The sequence below is a fragment of the Physella acuta genome, unplaced genomic scaffold, assembly GCF_028476545.2.
Source record: "Physella acuta isolate Inbredline_101_S28 unplaced genomic scaffold, ASM2847654v3 ptg000049l, whole genome shotgun sequence".
In the NCBI taxonomy this organism is placed as follows: domain Eukaryota; kingdom Metazoa; phylum Mollusca; class Gastropoda; family Physidae; genus Physella; species Physella acuta.
Window position 1 is genome coordinate 457,628 of NW_026731569.1, and position 19,873 is coordinate 477,500.

At 33.2% G+C, this 19,873-nt stretch overlaps 2 protein-coding genes across 16 annotated transcripts in view; one reads left to right on the top strand and one right to left on the bottom strand.

Annotated features, from left to right (window-relative positions):
* The first annotated feature begins 219 nt into the window (after nt 1-219).
* On the top strand, nt 220-13,357 carry LOC131945099 (serine/threonine/tyrosine-interacting-like protein 1). Of its 3 annotated transcripts, none has more exons than XM_059306091.1 (9): nt 220-498; nt 5,965-6,026; nt 6,355-6,454; nt 6,663-6,731; nt 6,842-6,909; nt 7,922-8,067; nt 8,451-8,548; nt 11,110-11,222; nt 12,387-13,357. In XM_059306091.1, exons 1-9 carry the CDS (start codon nt 396-398, stop codon nt 12,516-12,518), a joined length of 891 nt encoding a protein of 296 aa, XP_059162074.1. In that variant the 5' UTR covers nt 220-395; the 3' UTR covers nt 12,519-13,357. The 3 variants fall into 3 exon arrangements, with proteins under 3 accessions (XP_059162074.1, XP_059162093.1, XP_059162084.1); XM_059306110.1 differs by lacking the exon at nt 220-498 and adding an exon at nt 2,888-2,912; XM_059306101.1 differs by lacking the exon at nt 220-498 and adding an exon at nt 4,163-4,367.
* Nucleotides 13,358-15,639: 2,282 nt separating this feature from the next.
* The window catches only part of LOC131945114 (leukocyte receptor cluster member 1 homolog), a 43,580-nt gene continuing 39,346 nt past the window's right edge, over nt 15,640-19,873 (bottom strand). For all 13 annotated transcript variants that reach the window (XM_059306201.1, XM_059306184.1, XM_059306153.1 and 10 more), the window contains one exon: nt 15,640-15,957. In XM_059306201.1, the coding sequence (XP_059162184.1) occupies nt 15,703-15,957 (255 nt within the window). In that variant the 3' untranslated portion in view covers nt 15,640-15,702. The remainder of the gene's footprint in view (nt 15,958-19,873) is intronic.

Genomic DNA, 19,873 nt, shown 5'->3' on the forward strand with positions numbered 1-19,873 from the left:
TATATTAATGCGCCCTTGACTACAGAAATAAAAAATAAAAATTCTACACCTAGGCCTATGCTTAAATTAACTCCAGATTCCAAATCATTTCGTTTTTAACTGTATTATATTTATTTTTAGTTTATGTATTTTTTGTCTCCTTATCTTTATACGAATAAAATGAACAACCATAATGAAATATAGAATCTACACGCACATCATTCATCTGAACTATTTTATTTAGCAAGCAAGCGTTTTGTTTAATTTCTATGTGAAAGGGTTTCTTCTTTTCTGGAGACAACAGGTTATTTAATAATTACAATTGGCCTACTGACATAATAATAATAGGCTATTCAATATCTAAATCTAGTCTAGATCTAAACATTATTAGTTAGGTTTTGAGTTGGCCTAGGAAAATGCCGAGTTTAAAATTGATTGAGCCAAATGCGCTGTACAACCTGCTGCAGCAAGGAAGAAACTACTCATGTCTAAGTGACATTAATTATCTGCTTTTAATCGGTAGGATAATTTTAATTCTTAATATTAATTATTATAGTAAAGATTAGAAGGGCGCTTGAAGCCTTCGTTTTAAGCACCCCATACATTTTTAAAGATTTGTACTAATCCAAGTATTTTCTAATATTGAGAATATTGCATAATTATTCCAACACATCTTACACAACACTAAGAAAAATAACAAATGTGTTACATGGGCTATTAAATTAACCTTATTGGTTTAATTCAGGGGTCTCCAAACTTTTCAGCCTTGAGGGCTGCATCAAATATCAGCAATGCTGGCGCCATATGCAAAAATTATTACCCCTCCCCCCCCCCCCGCAATTTATATGTGTGTGTATTATATATATATATATATATATATATATATATATATATATATATATATATATATATATATATATATATATATATATATATATATATATATATACTAGCCGGCCAGGCCCTGCTCTGGCTTCTGTGAAAACCTTTCTGTTAAAGACCATTACCTGTGTGTTTAGTAATCATCATAAACCCGGCACTGCCCACCCAAACCACAACCAACCAAAACAACAAAACGCAAACATAACGCTAACACAATTACAAATACAAACGAAAACAAAAACCTAACAACAAACCCAACCACAACCACAAACACCAATACAAACACAAAGAAAAAACAAACAAAAAAGGAAACGAAAACAAAAACCTAACAACAAACCCAACCACAACCACAACACCAATACGAACACAAAAAAAAACAAACGTAAAAGCAAACGAAAACAAACCAAATCCAAACGCAAAACCAAACACAAATACAAACACAAACCCAAAGAAAAAACACAAACGAAAACGAAAAAAGCTTAATAATCGTCTATAGTACCCCAACTTATTCATAGTCTTTTTGCACTCACTTAAACGAACGTAGGTGCCAAACCAAACCAAATGAACCATTATAATACTCCAAGCTTATTCGTAAAATACCTACAACATTTGCACTTGATCAATCCCCGCTAATTATGTAATTATTTTTTTTCCCCAACACCAAAACAAAGTAATAAAAAGTAAATTCTTTTCCACTAATGCAATGTTTTATAAAGGGAAGTAATTGTGTTTTCCTAATTTATCAAAGGGAAGTAAGTGCTAAAGGACTAAATATAAATAATTTTCAGATATAATTAGAATTTTTGTTATTTTTTTAAAATTGTGTTTAATGAACATGCCGACAATTATTACTATCAGTTTGAAAAATGAAAATTATTTCCCAACACTTTCAATAGTAATTTTTTAACTCATAAATTTAGACAAATGCACACAATAATAGTCTAACACTTTAATCCATCCAAGTATGTCAACGACAATCATATGTATTTTTACTTTCTCGTATATACGAAGTATAGAGAAAGTCTTGTAATTGTGCAAAAAAAAAAATCGAGATTTTTGCAAATCTCGACGTTTTACATCTCACTGATACGTTTTACATCTCACTGATACGGAAAAACATAATTTTGCAATCTTGTCTGTGTGTGTGTGTGTGTGTGTGTGTGTGTGTGTGTGTGTTTGTGTGTAAACACGATAACTTGAGTACCGTTACAGCTAGGTTGATGAAATTTCTTATATAAGTATTTTATCAAAATCGTAGATCCGTATCAACTTTTGAGCGATTTCCGATAACCGGAAGTGGTACATTTTCTACTTTGAATTTTTCAAAAGCCTATAACTTGAGTACTATTTCAGATAGATAAATGAAATTTGATATGTAAGTAAAAGATCTAATTCTCTACCTTCTGTCAAATTTTGAGTTATTTCCGTTGACCGGAAGTACTTATTTACGCTATTTCCGATTTCTCAAAAAACACATGTAAATTTATAAAGTACTAATAATATTGCGCACTATTATACACATCTTTATTTAGCGTTCACTTGGTGTGCATTTCTTTTTTTCTACGAGATTATATTCTATTTTTTTAAATTTGAGTATTTAAAATGGATTAAAAATCATGTCTAGAAGTCTATATCCCGAGTTGCCATCCCCCGTAGTGTTATATTAGAATATTCGAGAAAGTTTAGGGGAGATCACTCCCGGTTTATTACATACAGAATTGAGCTTTATATATATATTATATATATATATATATATATATATATATATATATATATATATATATATATATATATATATATATATATATATATATATATATATATATATTAGAAGACTCACTTAATTCTAAACTAAACCATTTAACCTATTTCATTGCAAAGTATATCCATCTTGAGACAACAAACCACACAGAGATTGGCTCCAACTCATTTCTGGCCTTGAATAATGAGTTTTAAAATTTCTCATTTATCCCAGACAAAAATTATGTATCGTTAACCTTCTTATCTGGCAATTGGGTCAAAGAATGGTGGTTCAAGGAAACGTGATATGTGTAATGGTTTCCTGTGTTTGTTTTATTTTTTTAATTCCCTTTTATACCTTGCCTTAGTCATTCGTCAGGATGCTTACGTTTAATAATTATTAAAGAAGAAAAAAAAATCTAATTCGCTTAGTACATAACTAGTTTGATTGCTTTATAGGCACAACTATTCAGCTATTTATAGAAGAGCAATATGTCGTATAATATAAGTGGTTTAAATGTTTGCCTATTTTTCATACTTCAACTTTTTTCTACGCAACAGTGTGTGTTAGTTACTGTAGGACAATCACTGCTGTAGTCGATTTGTTTTCTTATTTTTGTTTTTACAAAACCGCTAGTCTATCAAGGTGCAAAGAATTTTTTTAAATGTGTTGGATTTTGTTCATCCCCCCCCCCCCCCCTCCCCACTAAACAGCCTGCACAATGCATCAACAACGTTTCTAAATTTTTGCAGTCACTAAGTATATCTGCAGGTGTCTTTTGGTTGATATTGGATATATCATAAAGGAAGCCAACCAGAATATTATGTTGTTCAAATTGTCTGAAACTCTCTTCTAATCTTCTAAAGTCTGTATACCCATATCCAAGATAGTGTAGTAGAGTTCTACCTTAAAATTCATTTTAGGATCTAGTGGTGCCAAAAATTAATTTAGTTTGAAAATTTAAATCTCTCCCTGGCTAACGAGTTTTCTAATTCGAATTGAGAGAAAGCGAGACTACAAGCCCTATTTAAAATCAAAATAGCATATGTTTTACAACGTCACGTTGAGTGATCACAAAATCAACATTAAAATTAGATAATCACCTGAAATGTTCAAAATTAAAAGATTTATAACTATTATATTACCAGAGGTGAGGGGACGGTGGGTGGGGCGGCCGTCACAGGAGGACCCATACATGATAGGTAATTATATAAAAAGCTCATTACTGAATTATATATGGTCGCAGAGGCGTATCGAGGGCGAGCGCGGGTTGCGGACCGCACCGAGTCATTACACTAACATAGTACGTCGACCATATAACCTGTTGTCTAAGTAAAACTCTAAAAGTTTCTGTTGTGTATTTTATTTTATTTAGATGGGATTCGTATCTTCTTTTAATTGCATACATTTCATTAGTCCTACACATTATACTATTAATTTATCAAAATGCATGCCTTCATTACTCTGCTTAATTGCAAGCCTAAACATACATATTAACCTTGCCCAAGTCATTTTTAGCACCGCGCACACAACATTTTTTGAACACACACTCTTGGTCCTTAGAGGGAACATTGGTGAGAAATGATGAGGGGAGAGAGCAGTGGTGCTGATTTCCCCCAAGATCTCCTTGCTGGACCCTGAGGGCCATACATTACATAAAAATACTATCTGCTGGGCTGAGATCTAAAAACTAATCCATGTTACCTACAAAGATATGAAGTTTTTATGGTGGGTCAGAAACAGGTGGAGGCTGGGTATCATGGAGGTGAGAAATGTTTAGGGGAGAGCAGCATATTAATGTGTCTAATCACTACTCTGCAGGACCATGATGGTCATAATTTACATAACATGCCACCCTTGCTTGAGAGTTATCCCTGTTACCTACAAGTGCAGGCAGTTTTGGGGGTCCTTATTTTTTCTTCTTCTTCGTGCTTAACTTAAATATCCGAAAAGATTCTTGTCCAACAAAATTAAGTATATGTGTCAAATGGTTATGGGCCATAAAGGCCATTGACTCCGATTTCAGCATGCTTTTCTTCTTGGATTTGCTTCCACAGCCTTTGTGCAACCAAGAACAAACTACAAGGCAGCGCTATCCCCAGCCATGGAGCCTCATCTGCCTGAGAGTTTGAACTTGAGACTTAGTGGTTTAGCAACCCTGAGCTTTACTGACTCAACCACGTTGACCCAAAATCCGACCAAAGGCAACAAAATAAAAAAATTTTGCACCTTGATAGTCTAGTGGTTTTGTAAAAAAAAAATAGATCTACTACAGCCGTTATAATTCTATGGTAACTAACACACACTCTTGTAGAGATGAAAAAACTACATTGTATTGAGAAAGATAGGCAAACCTTCAAATCACTTCCATGAATTATTCTCCTCTTTAAATAGTCTAAAATATCTCATTTTCAAATAATTTTGTACAGTGATTGTTCTGTTAAAAATAACTAACTACCAATAGAGTTTGAAGGTTATTCAAATAGACTCTCTCATTACTTAAAAATTCATCCTAATAAATGATTATTAACCTAAAAACTTTTATAAATGTTTAGAAATGTTTAGAAATAAAATTTATTATTTTTTCTTATCCACTTGAATGTATAAATACTTATTTATAGTAATAATTAAAGGCCTGCTTGATCAATGATAACCTGTTATTGTCAATAATGTCAATGATAAGGTTTTCTTTAACCTGTCCTATGAAATAAACCCAGCATGAACCAAATCTAACATCAGCCATTTTCAAGCTGAGAAGTGATTATGTCAATAAAAATCAAACAATCATTCTCATTCTAAATGTCGCTCATAACATTACAGCCATGTAAGGGTCTCAGCAAAAACTCTTAACCAATGAAGGGGATTAGCCACACAGTATGAGCTGAAACAAATTAATTTCATTAATAATTATTGTAGCAGTTGCAACTAGTAGTAATAAATATTTGAATATGCTTGAAAGTTATCTAAGCTTGGAGGACAAAAAAAAACACCATAAGTTATTTTTTCCACTAGAGCTTTAGAGTGTTTTGTAGTTCAATGAAGACAAGGTTATGTCAAAGTTCAACAAAGAACTTGTTTAGCTTCTTTTTAAAAATCACTTTGACAATTTGAATCTTGTTAACTTATACGTTTTTTTCAAACATCTTTATTTTTTTTAAATATCGTGATTGCTTAATTTAAAATTATTGAAGTATAATCAGGAATTATAAGACAGAGATTTCACAGATAAAGATGTCTTGATAAGATCTTTACTGACATGTTACATGTAAAATGCCTGTTGAAATAAAATTTTAATTAGTCTCGTTGACATTATATTTTTGAGTTTTTGGAACAAAAATTAATTTTTTAAACAATATTTACAGATGCCAGAAAAAAAAGTGAGTACAATGAAAGTCATGTAGTTACTGCAAAAAATGCACCAAGGGTAAATGCACTTATTATCTATTGCAACCTAAATCTCAGTAGTTTATATTATTATTTAACTAGACAGGATGATACACGGTAGCCCTGCAAATGATCTTCACTATAAACTTCAAAAAGAGTCAAGAAGTTCTATTATTTAACTGAAAATTTGCTTTTTCTTAATAATGAAAATTTAATGGTCAAAATATTAAACTAGAGTAATTACTTGTATTGAAAGTTAAATATAACATTGCTTTTGCATCAAAATTGTAGTTGATGAGACACAGTTGTCTGTTTTATTTTTTAAATTTCCAAATATTAAATCACTTGTACAACTATTCTATTACCAGAATGATAAATCATCATTTATGATTCCATATGATGCTGAGCTTGAGTGTAAAAAACATGTTGTCGTGTACGACAGTAATACATCAGATCTTGTGGGATTAAGTATGTACAAAATATAATTTTAAAATTAATTTTTCCTTGTAATGAAAGCTCTTATGCTTGTTTAGGGTTTATTAATTTTGAATCCTGATAATCATTCACAATTTCATTTGTTAAATATTTTGTAGTATAAAGGAACACTGCAAAGTTTATTTCATTTCTTACTCTTACAGTATTTGATTACTAAAAATCTTTGTTACATTTTTATTAGCACCAGCCTTTGAATGTGCTCAGGTGATCTGGAGTGCTGGAAGTCGAAATCCAGTCATGATACTCAAAGGCAAGAAACTTTAATTTCTTAACTCAATCCTTATTTATATATAATTATTGCTGAGTTGACTTTGTAATTGCTTGTAATTTAACTACTTTGTTATAATCTTTGTTTTTTAGGTGGTTATGAAGAATTTTCAGCCTTGTATCCTTTCTTAAGAACACAAAAAATAATTTATACACCTAGGGTAAGTTTAAATTTCTGTATTATTATTTTTTTTTTTTATGATGATATGAGACCACAAAAAAAGTAGCTTAAAGCTATTTTATAGTGTATAGTTTGTAATCAAAGATGTTTTCTGCTTTTTTATGAAAACCAACCTCTTTTAAAGTTTTAGTAATTAAAAATCATGTCTATTTCCAGAGTTGCCATCCCCGTAGTGTTATAATAGTTATATAATAATATTGATATTTTCGAGAAAGTTTAGGGGAGATCACTCCTGGTTTATTTCCACTGTGTAGCTTTTTATTTGTGGTTGCTTATATATATATATATGTCATAACTTTGTACAACAGTTATGGATCATTTGCTTGAGAGAGTAAGCCAATTAAAATAATGGAATAAAATTTGGAAAAAAACATAAAAACACATTATTTATTGTAATATCTTGTAAAGTTCTTCAGTTGTTGAAACTGGTTTGTGACATTTTATTTAGTAGTTTATTTTTGTGTATATGTTGAATCAAAATGCTATTCTTGTCCACAAATTAAAGCTCATAAGGTTCTGATACCTTTTATTCATAAAAAAACAATTTGACAATCTTTAGACCTTCTGATTAAAAAATCACATTTCTTTGCTTAAAGTGTGATAAGTCACAATTATATGTATTTTGTCTTATTTACTAATTAAGATTTTGACAAATTAACATATATTTGCTATGGTACTAAGCAGAATAACAAAACTATCCTTGGACAACAGTTAAAAGTTCAGATTTGTTAATAAAATATTATATTTTTATCAATACCAATACTAACCAATGTTAAAACAACACGTTTGCCCAGCTATGTTTAAGCAACCAAACAGAGAATTGAAGAAACCAATAAAGTAGCTGACTTAAAATAAATATTTGTTTTAAGTAAAATGTTTGATACAAATATCCATTCAATGAACAATCAATTTGTATTTCCTTTTTGTTTTTTATTCCTGTTGCTTCTATTCAATACAATTCAACTAAATTCTTTTTTTTTTAATCCTGAAAGGAATTGGATGAAATCAAACCATACCCAGTTGAGATTATACAGGGCTTACTTTACATGGGAAATTGGCAACATGGGAATGCACCTTACATTCAAAAAGATCTCAAGATTCGAGGACACATTAACTGTTGTGTGGAAGCAGAAACTTAGTGAGCTCTATGCATTTTCAAAATCCTGATATCCACCTGAAAAATTTTAGCTGAGTACCCAAAATATGGAAGAAGATTATGAATTCATTGTTTATTGGGCTTAAAATATATTATTTTATGAATGGTGGAAAACCTACGAAGAGGTTAATTTTTCAAGGTGGCCGCCGTTGTCATAGTTACCAAGATTTTTCCACAATTTTTTTTTAGTGGAGATGCATATGCGGATGTATCTTAATAAAGCTGTAAAGAAATAACTGTTTTCTAATGAGTATTAAAAAAGTATTATTAGATAAATCATCTTTAATCATTGACACCATTAGTCTGTATTGATCTTAAATTGTATTCACTGTATTGTAATTTCAATTTATTGACTGTATATAAAGCTTTCCTGAACCAGGCCCCCATCTTCTCCATATTCAAGTGGAGGATGAAAATGATGCTGACTTGCACAGTTATTTTAAACCTGCATGTGACTTTAAAGGTAGATTTTTTGAAAATAGTATATTTGCTTTTTATAATTTAGAAATTGTTAACAACAGTAAATAAAATGATATTGTTATTAGAAAAGGGGCATATGTTAGCAGGTAGTGTTGTCTCACTCTAATGCATGCAGACAGTTCTGTCATCATTATTAAGTATTTACATTCAATTTACCATAAATTTAATGCAACTTTTTTTTGCTTTGTTGGCATCTGGTAAAACTATAAATTTAAAATCGTAAGCATTCAACATAAGGGGATATGGAGTGGATTTTCTTTTTTTTTCAATATGATTTTTATGAGCGGTATGTTTTTACTTTCTCGTATATACGAAATATAGAGAAAGTCTTGTAATCGTGCAAAAAAAAAAAAAATCAAGATTTTTACAAATCTCGACAATTTACACCTCACTGATACGGAAAAACATAATTTTGCAATCTTGTCCGTATGTCTGTGTGTCCGTTTGTGTGTGTGTGTGTGTCTGTCTGTCTGTGTGTAAACACGATAACTTGAGTAGTGTTACAGCTAGGTTGATGAAATTTCATATGTAAGTATTTTATCAAAATCGTAGATCCTTATCAACTTTTGAGTGATTTCCGATAACCGGAAGTGGTACTTTTTCTACTTTGAATTTTCAAAAGCCTATAACTTGAGTACTATTTAGGATAGATAAATGAAATTTCACATGTAAGTAAAAGATCTAATTCTCTACCTTCTGTCAAATTTTGAGTAATTTCCGTTGACCGGAAGTACTAATTTACGCTATTTCCGATTTCTCAAAAGGACGCATGTAAATTTATAAAGTACTAATAATATTGCGCACTATTATGCACATTTTGTTTTGGCGGTCGCTTGGTGCACAATTCTTTTTTCTATGAGATTCTATTCTATTTTTAAAAGTTTAAGTAATTAAAAATCATGTCTATATTTTAAGTTCTATATAATAGTTTCGCTGTCTGTGTATCTATCTATCTATGTATCTGACAAAAACGCTATAAAAGTACTTAAAAATCATGTCTATATTCCGAGTTATATAAGAATATTCGAGAAAGTTTAGGGCAAATCACTCCCGTTTTATTTTCATTGTATCTCAATCCACTCTGTTGAAAGCTTTTTCATAATCAATGAAATTATTGTACAGTGGTGAGTTCCAATCTACTGACTACTCAATTATAATGATGTCACAATCTGACCCTGGTATTTAGAGGAATGTAGGGGTGGGCGTGGTCAAGTCGGTAAAACTCATGGTTGCGAAACGAAAAAGTCACGATTTCGAACCCTCTGGCAGATGAGGCTTGACAGCTTGGGAGAGCAACTCTTCTAGGAGAGAAAACTCCAAAATCAAACAACTGCTGCCTTGTAATGTGTTCTTGGTTGGACAAAGGCTATGGAAGCAAATCCAAAAAGAAAAGCTGGCTGAAATCAGAGTCAAGAAGCCTATATTGCACCTAAGTTGACAATTGATTGTGTTAGAGGGAATACCTTCCAACAGTAGAATGAAGAAGAAGAAAGAAGAAATGAGGAGTATGATCTCCCTGTAATTTTTACAGTTAATGAGGTTCCCTTTTTTGGGGAGCTTTATCAGATGGCATTCCTTCCAGTCTGTTAATATTTCTTCCTCCTACCACACCTCTACTGATGCTCCAGGTCTGCTTTTATCTTCCTCCTACCACACCTCTACTGATGCTCCAGGTCTCCTTTTATCTTCCTCCTACCACACCTCTACTGATGCTCCAGGTCTCCTTTTATCTTCCTCCTACCACACCTCTACTGATGCTCCAGGTCTCCTTTTATCTTCCTCCTACCACACCTCTCCTGATGCTTCAGGTCTCCTTTTATCTTCCTCCTACCACACCTCTACTGATGCTCCAGGTCTCCTTTTATCTTCCTCCTACCACACCTCTACTGATGCTTCAGGTCTCCTTTTATCTTCCTCCTACCACACCTCTACTGATGCTTCAGGTCTGCTTTTATCTTCCTCCTACCACACCTCTACTGATGCTTCAGGTCTCCTTTTATCTTCCTCCTACCACACCTCTACTGATGCTCCAGGTCTGCTTTTATCTTCCTCCTACCACACCTCTACTGATGCTCCAGGTCTGCTTTTAAGGCCTCTGCTGAAATGTCTCCAGGTCCATCTGCCTTCCCATTCTTCATCTGGGAGATTGCCTTGATAATCTCCTCTCTAGTTGGCTTCTTGCAGTTGATAGGGAGGGGTACTTCAACTGGATGAATGGTATAGTAATGCCGAAAAAAAATGTAACTAATATCATGTTATGCAATGACTTTCTTTTTCTCTCAGACCCTCTAGTAGAACCTGAGCCAAAACTGCTTACCTTGTAGTAAAGTCAGTCCCAAAGTTATAAAATTTGGGTTGTACAAGACAGTCGTTAATCCCATATATTACATATCCAGACTTGTATTGATAAATCCTTTAGCCAAGTTTCAAATTGACTCAATTCCTTATGTCAGATGTCATTGGGATTTATCAAAGGGCCTGTAATTAATTTAATTTAATTTATAAATAATGTTTTTAAATTATTTATTTTATTTTATTTTATAGACTTTCATTTTGAGGAAGAATTTCCAGTTTTGGTTTTTGGAAACCTTGGGATCAGCCGTCCTGTTACAATAGTTATTGCTATTTTGATTCAGCATTTTAGGTGGACATTGAAAGTAAGCTTTAAGTTAGTTTTAAATGTGCTAGAATTAATATGGAGTTAAGTATATTGCGATAGGGGTTTATTTTGGGTCAAAAATATCACTTCTGCACTATAAGGTAATTTAAGCATTTATATAAATTGGCTAAGTATGAAATCGAGACATTTTTTAAAATGCCTAGAAATTTTAACTGCAAGGTTTAGCAGTAGCTACTAATTATGACGTTAAGTACTTTTCTCTAACTGGATCAGATTTGCATAATTTCAGCTGTATCAGAAGAAAGGCTGGTGCAATATTTTAAGATAATGTGTTACAAATTGTGTATTTTTAGACACGTGAACTATAGTAGCCCATTGCTTCCATAGTGTATCACAATCTTTAAAACGAATGTAGGTGCCATAATGCTCATGGGGGAGCCAAATCGCACATCCCGGATACCTTCCTAGGAGTAGTCTCAACAACTTGCTAAAATTTCTTGCAAATCGGATGAAAGATGTAGTAATGCATAAAAGACACCCATCCACATACATACTTTCATTTTTATTTAGTTTGACACAGAGCCAAGGAAGTAAATGCAGCATTTATTGGAAGTTTTGTACATTGTAAAAGTCAGTGATATCTGACAGCCTCTAGATCATGGACTGGTCAATTAACAATCAGTTCATAAACAAAGAATTTTTAAAAAAAAATGAATTCCAGGAAATTAAAAAAGTTAATAATTATAATTACACACTATGGATACAATGTCTAAATCATGCTGTCTATAACTAGAAGTTAGTATTGCTTAAAAGTATGCAAATCATTACTTTAATGAGGAACAAAATCACTTTCTTCTGTATTGACAGCAAAGTGAACATAATAGATGAATGACAAAATTAACCTTAGTATTAATTAATGCTAACAATTTTAAGAACTCTGTATTGAATACAAATGTAATTGATGATTTTATAGTTGCATTATGTAGTAACTCAACTGATAACATTTGTAGAGTTTGAAAAAATAAATGTAACAAAAAATTAAAATCTTAACTTCATGTTGAGCAAAAAAATTGTACATGTTTTTATTCAGATTAAAACAAAATAAGAGTGTGACCCAGTGAAAAAAATGTTTTCATTAATTTTTTAGTTCATTTTGTTTTACCTTTAAGACTAAAATAATGACATGTAATTTCTTTTACAGGAGGCTTATGAACATGTGTTTAAATGTAATCAGTCTATGAGACCTAACCGAGGTTTCATTGAACAGCTTTCCAAATGGGAAGAGGATATACTTGGAAGCAAACAAACTGATATTGATGATCCTAATTTATAAGGAAATTTGTATTTTATATTAAGTTTTGCACTATACACATCTACCTTGTTTAATTAGATGCCATTTTATGACCAACATTATTTAAAAATTTAAACACACATCAAATTTTGTTGACATTGTTTTTTAGCTGAAAAATGAGCTGTTTTTGAAAATTGTGTGATGTAAAATGTAGCTTCTATTAATAAATTAGATGTTCATTTTTGGCAATAGGTCCTATTTCTAGGTCCTAATTTCTGTTTTTTAAAACAAATTAGTAATTGCCTTACAAACTTATTTTGAACTGGCCAGTTATAAAATGCATTTTAGCTAGCTATTACATTAAAAATAGAATATATAGGTTATCAAAATATTTAGATTTTAAAAACTATTTATCTTAAGTAACTTTCTCAGACGACACTAGGCACCAACTGCCTAGATGATAAATGATACACTTCATCAATTTTAGAGTTCTTAAGGGATTTTGATTGTTTTTGGAGCCAAGTTAACAAAGCTTAAAAAATAATAGTTACGCAAAATGTTTCCTTCCTCTTTATAATTAATTCTGGCGCAACATAGAAAAAATGTAATTATCATCACTGTAACATTCTATTAAAACTTTTGTTGTGTATGATAAATATGTCTGGTCATAAATTTTCTATTACATTATGCTGTAAGCATGCTTCACACATTCAAATAAAACAGACAAACGTTTTCAAAACTTATGACATTGAAGAAATCAATGAACTCCATAAAAACACAATTTTTATTTGTATTCAGCTGATTTTTAGTTGTACCTGTTGTTTTAAAGCACTTTTGTCCATGATGTGTGAGGAAATAAACACTAAAGAATAATAGTGAAATTAGTTTATTCCTTTGCATTATCTATATATATAATTCTCTTCTGGGAGACGTTAGAAAACAAGCTGCAAGCGCCTCCTTACAGTCCCCTCTCTTTCTCTCTATCACTATCACCCCCACCCCACCCCAACATGGTCTGGTAAGTTGTGGTCACGCTAAATATTTACAAATCGTAGAGCAGGGTTTAGTGACGGCTATTAGGGGCAGATAATTTAGTTTGAAACGATGTTAAACTTACAGGAGGTAACTAAGAGGAGGTTGCTTTCACAGGGGGGGGTGTAGGGTTGGGGTTAGGGGAAAGGGGGGTGGGTTAGTGTTTTAAAGCAAATATTTTCAGTGGCAGCATTGGTACTGTCGAATTCACAAATTATGAATTACTGAGAAGTAGAAAATAAAACAACTCGTATGATACGCCGCGGGTCGGCTCGTTAATAATATTTAACTAATTCAATATAAGTTATTTTACAATGTACAGTTATTTTCTATAAAAACTGAATACAATTATTTATTTGGTCAACAAAACTAAAATGTAGACAAACATTTTGTTAAATCTAGATCTTATTGTTTTCATTTTGTTAATAGTTAACATTCATTTGCACGCATAATAAGAATTGTACAGTGCCATAGTCATAAGCTAATCTAAAAGCTCAAATGATATTCTATGATAAAATAAACATAGCTTACAGGGTGACCAAAGGTAAACACAATGGCAAACAGTGGGCTTTTTCAGTTTTATTCAAGATGTTTAAAAATGCATTTGCATATCTTTTTATTGTAAATGTAATGATCTCACTATTTTAAGACTATTATGCTCAGAAGTTATACTACTAATAATTACTTGTTTGAATATTTCTAGCCATAATAAAACCAAATTCATTTTATACCTGTTTCACAAATATTTATAAAATATTCAACTTTGGTTGAAAAATAAGCTTTCTGGCAACTACAATTTTGAACCACTTTTCAAGCCTGTCAGCTAAAAATTTCATGACTAAATAAAACATAATGTTTTTAAATGCGCTGAAAATTTTGTAAAAATTAAATGTGTTTTCTTATTAAAGGCAAAATGAGTAAGAGATTTACCAGAGACCAATCCCTATTTTACTTTCTCGTATATATGAAGTATAGATAAAGTGTTGTAATCATGCAAAAAAAAAAAGATTTTTGCAAATCTCGACGTTTTACAGCTCCCTGTGTTGGAAAAACATAGTTTTGCAATCCTGTTTGTATGTCTGTGAACGCGATAACTTGAGTTGATGAAATTTCATATTTGAGTACTGTTACAGCTAGGTTGATGAAATTTCATATATAACTTAAGTATTATATCGAAATCATAGATCCGTATCAACTTTTGAGCGATTTCCGGAAGTCGACCTTTTTCTACTTTGAATTTTTCAAAAGCCTATAACTTGAGTAGGCCTACTATTTCAGATAAATGAAATTTCACATGTGAGTAAAAGATCTAATTCTCTGCTTTTTGTTAAATTTTGAGTAATTTCCCTTGACCGAAAGTAGTAATTTTCGCTATTTCTGATTTCTCAAAAAACGCATGTGAATTTATAAAGCACTAATAATATTCCGCACTATGCATATTTTATTTGGCGTTCACTTGGTGTGCAATTCTTTTTTCTAAGAGTTTTATTCTATTGTAAAAAGTGTAAGTTTTAAAATGGATTAAAAATCATGTCTATATACAGAGTTGCCATCCCTGTTGTTTCATATAAGAATATTCTAGAAAGTTTAGGGGAGATCACTCCCTGTTTATTAAAAATTATAGTGAATTTAAATGCTTATTATTATAGTTTTTTTTATATTTGTTTATTTTCTTATTTTTGGTAATTTGTTCTTAATCAATTCAACACAACTTTGACTAAAAATATTTGATATCTCTAAAAGACCGTTATCTGCCCCCTTTTTCACCATTGTAAACAGGCAGATTAGGTAATCACTTGAGAGATTAATTCTGTTATCTCCCCTTTTCTTATTGAATATACTAATCTTTATATTAATTAAACACTAATTTAATATCTAATTTAAAATTATATTAAAAACAGAGTAAAACCATTAGTTTGCATTGATAGAAGATTTAATTTGTAAAATACAATAAAAATTGATCGCTTTACTCAATGTTGATAAAGAATAGATAATTTTTTAAAAGAAGAACCATTAACAAAACAAGTATTGTTATTTTGAGAGGGGGGGAGCTAGAAATACTTTTAAAAAGTGTGAATGGATGACCCATACGATGTTTACTTAAATGGATTAATAAATTGCACAAAATAAATTTTTATTTAAACCTTGAAGTTTAATAACAGCCATACAAATTGAGACAAAAATAAAATATAGTTTAAAATAGGTCTGGGTTATACTGTGAATTATATTTTCTCTTATTAGATCTTTTAACTTCGCTGTTATTTTCACTACATTTTGCATCCTGTTTCTCGATTTTTGGTGATAAAATAGCCTGAGCTCTTAATTTTTCATGTGTTTCACGTAATAATCTTTCTTGTCTCATTTGCTCAATAGTTTTTTTTGAAGCAGTCTTTGAAGTTTCTTTCTTGCTATCACTGTGTTTTCTTTGGGCTTCTTTTTTAGTGGTTTTCTTAATTTTAGAAAAAAAAATTAGCAATTCAAAAAAATAAAACACACACTCACAAACATATGTTTATATATACATACATACACCTATATATATATACACCTATATATTTATATATATATATATATATATATATATATATATATATATATATATATATATATACATACATACATACACCTATATATATATATATACATATACATATATATACACATATATATACATAAACATATATATACATATACATATATATACACATATATATACATATATATACATATATATATATATACATATATATACACTAGCTGCATCCCGTGCTCCGCCACGGTAAATCTTTTTTAAATGTACCAACTTGGGAACAGAACAAAACTAAACACAACATAAAATTAGCAATTCAAAAAATAATACACACTCACAAACATATGTTTATATATACATACATACACCTATATATATATATATATATATATATATATATATATATATATATATATATATATACATACATACATACACCTATATATATTGTTACGAACCCAAGTGATCTTTACCTGGGTTTGGTCCCATGGAGGAGGGCCAGGTAATTAAAATGAAATGCTTAGGCATGTTAATGCACTGGCCAGCATAGGCCGTGAGAGTCTGGGGGTCTTGACGGCCACACCGGATTGGGTACCACGCTGTGGGCGGTGCATACCTGGTGTCTTGGGGGACTCGGCTATTAACGTGGCCAACAGCCCATAAATTACACGGTGACACCACGGCTGACCGTTGATGCTTGATCTAGGCTAGTGACGGTCCGTGTTTTACGGCTGGGAAAACCTTCCAGGTCGGAGGGGGCCGAGGGGACCGTCATGGACGGATATGACCTAGGGTCAGGCCTTAATTAAAATCGTTCCCACGGTGACGCACGGGGGACGAGTACTTTAGGAGGGTAGACAGGAGACTGGGAACACACTCTCGACAGACACTTGGGACACACGGAGACGGACGGACGTCTCGGATAGCTAGGTTTAGAGAAGACAGACATGGGTCGTCTCTGTGAGCTAGTGGAAAGCCACGACATGTACTAGACTTAGGCTAGGTTTGACAGTTAGGGACAAGTAGGGTAGTCGTACTAAGAACTTTAGTTGTTGTAGTTACTTGTGTATATTTCTGATTGTTGTACTTCGGTGGCGGGGTTTAACTTTAAGTGTTGTGATTTGTGGTGAATAAATAGAGATTACTGAAGTTGGCTTTTATTTATTTTTATTTTTCTTCTTCTTGTTTACGATCCCCTGACTAGTTCGAAAGGATTAGAGAAGGGGGTACGTAACAATTGGTGGCTAGAGTCCGGGATAGGACAGACAACGAGTTGAATAGTTTCTTTTGATGCCATTTTCAGTTGGGGGCTCACGAGCTTGTGTTTTAGTTTTAAGTTTTAGAAGTAGTGACAATAAAGTTGCTCACGGAATCAGGAGAGTTTTCCAAACATTGAGTAAGTAGCGAGCTTATCACCTTTGTATTGACACTGAGTTTATTTTTCTTGATTTTTATGTTGGTCCAGTAGAGCTGGAATCTTTATTTTGATTCAGTATAGCTGGAGGGATTAATGCCCAGTATACTCGAATAGTTTTGTGTGGTCCAGTGGAACTGGAGTGTTCGGGTTTATTCAGTACAGCTGGAGGGTCATTCCCAGGTACGTGAATAAATTCGTAATTTTTATTTGGTTTGCTCAGTATAGCTGGAGGGTCAATTCCCAGTATACGTGAGTGAATCGTTTGTGATCCAGTGTAGCTGGATATCTTAGTTTGGTTGGCCCAGTATAGCTGGTGTCTACCTGTTTAAAGTGTCAAAGGTGATAGCCCTACTTTTAATGTTTAAGTTAAAGTTGTTTGTTGTGAGTCACATTTTTAGTAGTTAACCGCCACCATTTAGCTGGATAAGTTCCGTAAGTGTGAATCATGGACGTAATGAGTTTTATTGAGTGTCCAACTCTAGAAGTTTTAGACAGGTTTTGTCGCGTAGAGTTGTTGCGTCTAGTTGAGGAGCTAGGACTAGAGGTTGATGTGTCGGATAGAGATAGAGTTCTACGAGATCATATTTGTGTTGAGTTAGTGAATACAGGTAGATTAGAGGAGGAGTGTCTAGACTATAGAATATTATGAGATCGGACGTGTTAGGGTTGAAGAAATTGAGAGAAAGTATCAAGTTAAGTTGTTAGAGATCGCGAGAGAAAAAGAGGATAAGTTGTTAGAGATCAGGAGGGATATATTCATGTCAGAATCTTGGAAGGAAATTGACATTAAAAGTTTAGAGAAACTGTTCGGACATGAAGTTAAACTATTAGAGATCAGGAGGGAACGGGATTTACTTAGGCTATGGGAGGAGGCGCAGCTTAGTGGGTTGTTTGACTTTCCAGAATCTGTCTCTGTTTTCTCTCAGGCTAGTGTAGTAGTTTCCGAGGATCGGTATAGAGATGAAGATAGTTTGTTGTCTGATAGAGTAGGTAGTGAGTTTTGTCAGTCTCAGACTAAGGCTGCCACTAGCTTTGGCTCAGTCCCTGAAGTCGACTCTAACCTAGCAGAACCAGCACAAACGTCAAAACGTGCTGATAGCTTACGAGTTGAGAGTTGTGTGCCACTGCCGACAAGTACTGAAGGCATTCAGCAAGTTATTGGTTTAGATAAAATCACGGCTACCACTCTGATGTTGACCAGTCATGAAAAGGGGCAGTCAATATCTGACCCAGTGGATACAACCACCGATGATATCCCGGCGACCACTCTGATATTGGCCAGTCATGAAAAGGGGCTGTCAATATCTGACCCAGTGGATACAACCACCGATGATATCCCGGCGACCACTCTGATATTGGCCAGTCATGAAAAGGGGCTGTCAATATCTGACCCAGTGGATACAACCACCGATGATATCCCGGCGACCACTCTGATATTGGCCAGTCATGAAAAGGGGCTGTCAATATCTGACCCAGTGGATATAACTACCGCTGAAATCACGGTAACCACCGAGAGAGTGAATACCCATGAGAACAGGCTGTCCTCGTCTGAACCTGAACCAGTAACTGCACCTGATCAAGACCTTACTACTTGTCGTCTTGATGGCGTCATGACCTTAACTGGAGGTCATGTGGATGGTGACCCACATCTTCAGTTAGACGTGTCAACAAATCTTCTGCTAGCATCAGTAACGGACGAAATCGTTACCCATTGTCTTGGAGGTGAGCCTAACACGGGCTGTCCTCCCATGATCACAGCAGTGTTTGATTTCTCCCCGACCAAGTCCAGCAACCCGGAGGCCATGACCTCACCTGGAGGTCACATTGATGGTGTTCTACATCCCGAGTTCGAGGAGACAATGAATCTATTGTCAGGCTTCCCTCCCCTTATCTCGGAGGTTATTAATGGTTCTCTGACCGACCCGGTCAAGACCAACAACCTGGAGACGGTGACCTCAGCGGGTCACGCTACTTCTCTCAACCGAGGGTGCGTACAAGCGAGCGCACACCCCATTGCTTTCACGGAGACGGGGCGTGTACTCGTCCCCTACGGTGTTCAGGATTAACATCGTGTCAAAACATGGCATTAGTGCAAGCAGTACTGTGAAACCACGCCTTATGTGCGAGTTGTTGTTGTTGTGGACGGACAATAACTCCGTCACTAAAATTGTGCTGCGCCGGTATAAAGTTCGGCTAAAGTTTTATATTTACGAACTCATGATGACCCGCAAGACTGAAAAATAATTTGTGTTTCAAACCTATTAGAACTGTTCCAGAGTTTGAATTTTTTTAGGTTTTCCCAAGATGCAAGTGTTCTAATCAAAATGAACTGTTTTCAGGCTTAAAGAATGTACCTTTTTACATGTCTTGTTTAAAAAAAAAATGTGTGTGTTATTGATGTTTTACATGATGATGAAT

Excerpts from the sequence above, each read along its gene's own strand:
- LOC131945099 (XM_059306091.1), top strand. The coding sequence starts at position 396 with ATGCCGAGTTTAAAATTGATTGAGCCAAATGCGCTGTACAACCTGCTG. Across the intron at positions 6,027-6,354 it reads CTGCAAAAAATGCACCAAGG|AATGATAAATCATCATTTAT; the intron begins GTAAATGCACTT and ends TTCTATTACCAG. Across the intron at positions 6,455-6,662 it reads ATCAGATCTTGTGGGATTAA|CACCAGCCTTTGAATGTGCT; the intron begins GTATGTACAAAA and ends CATTTTTATTAG.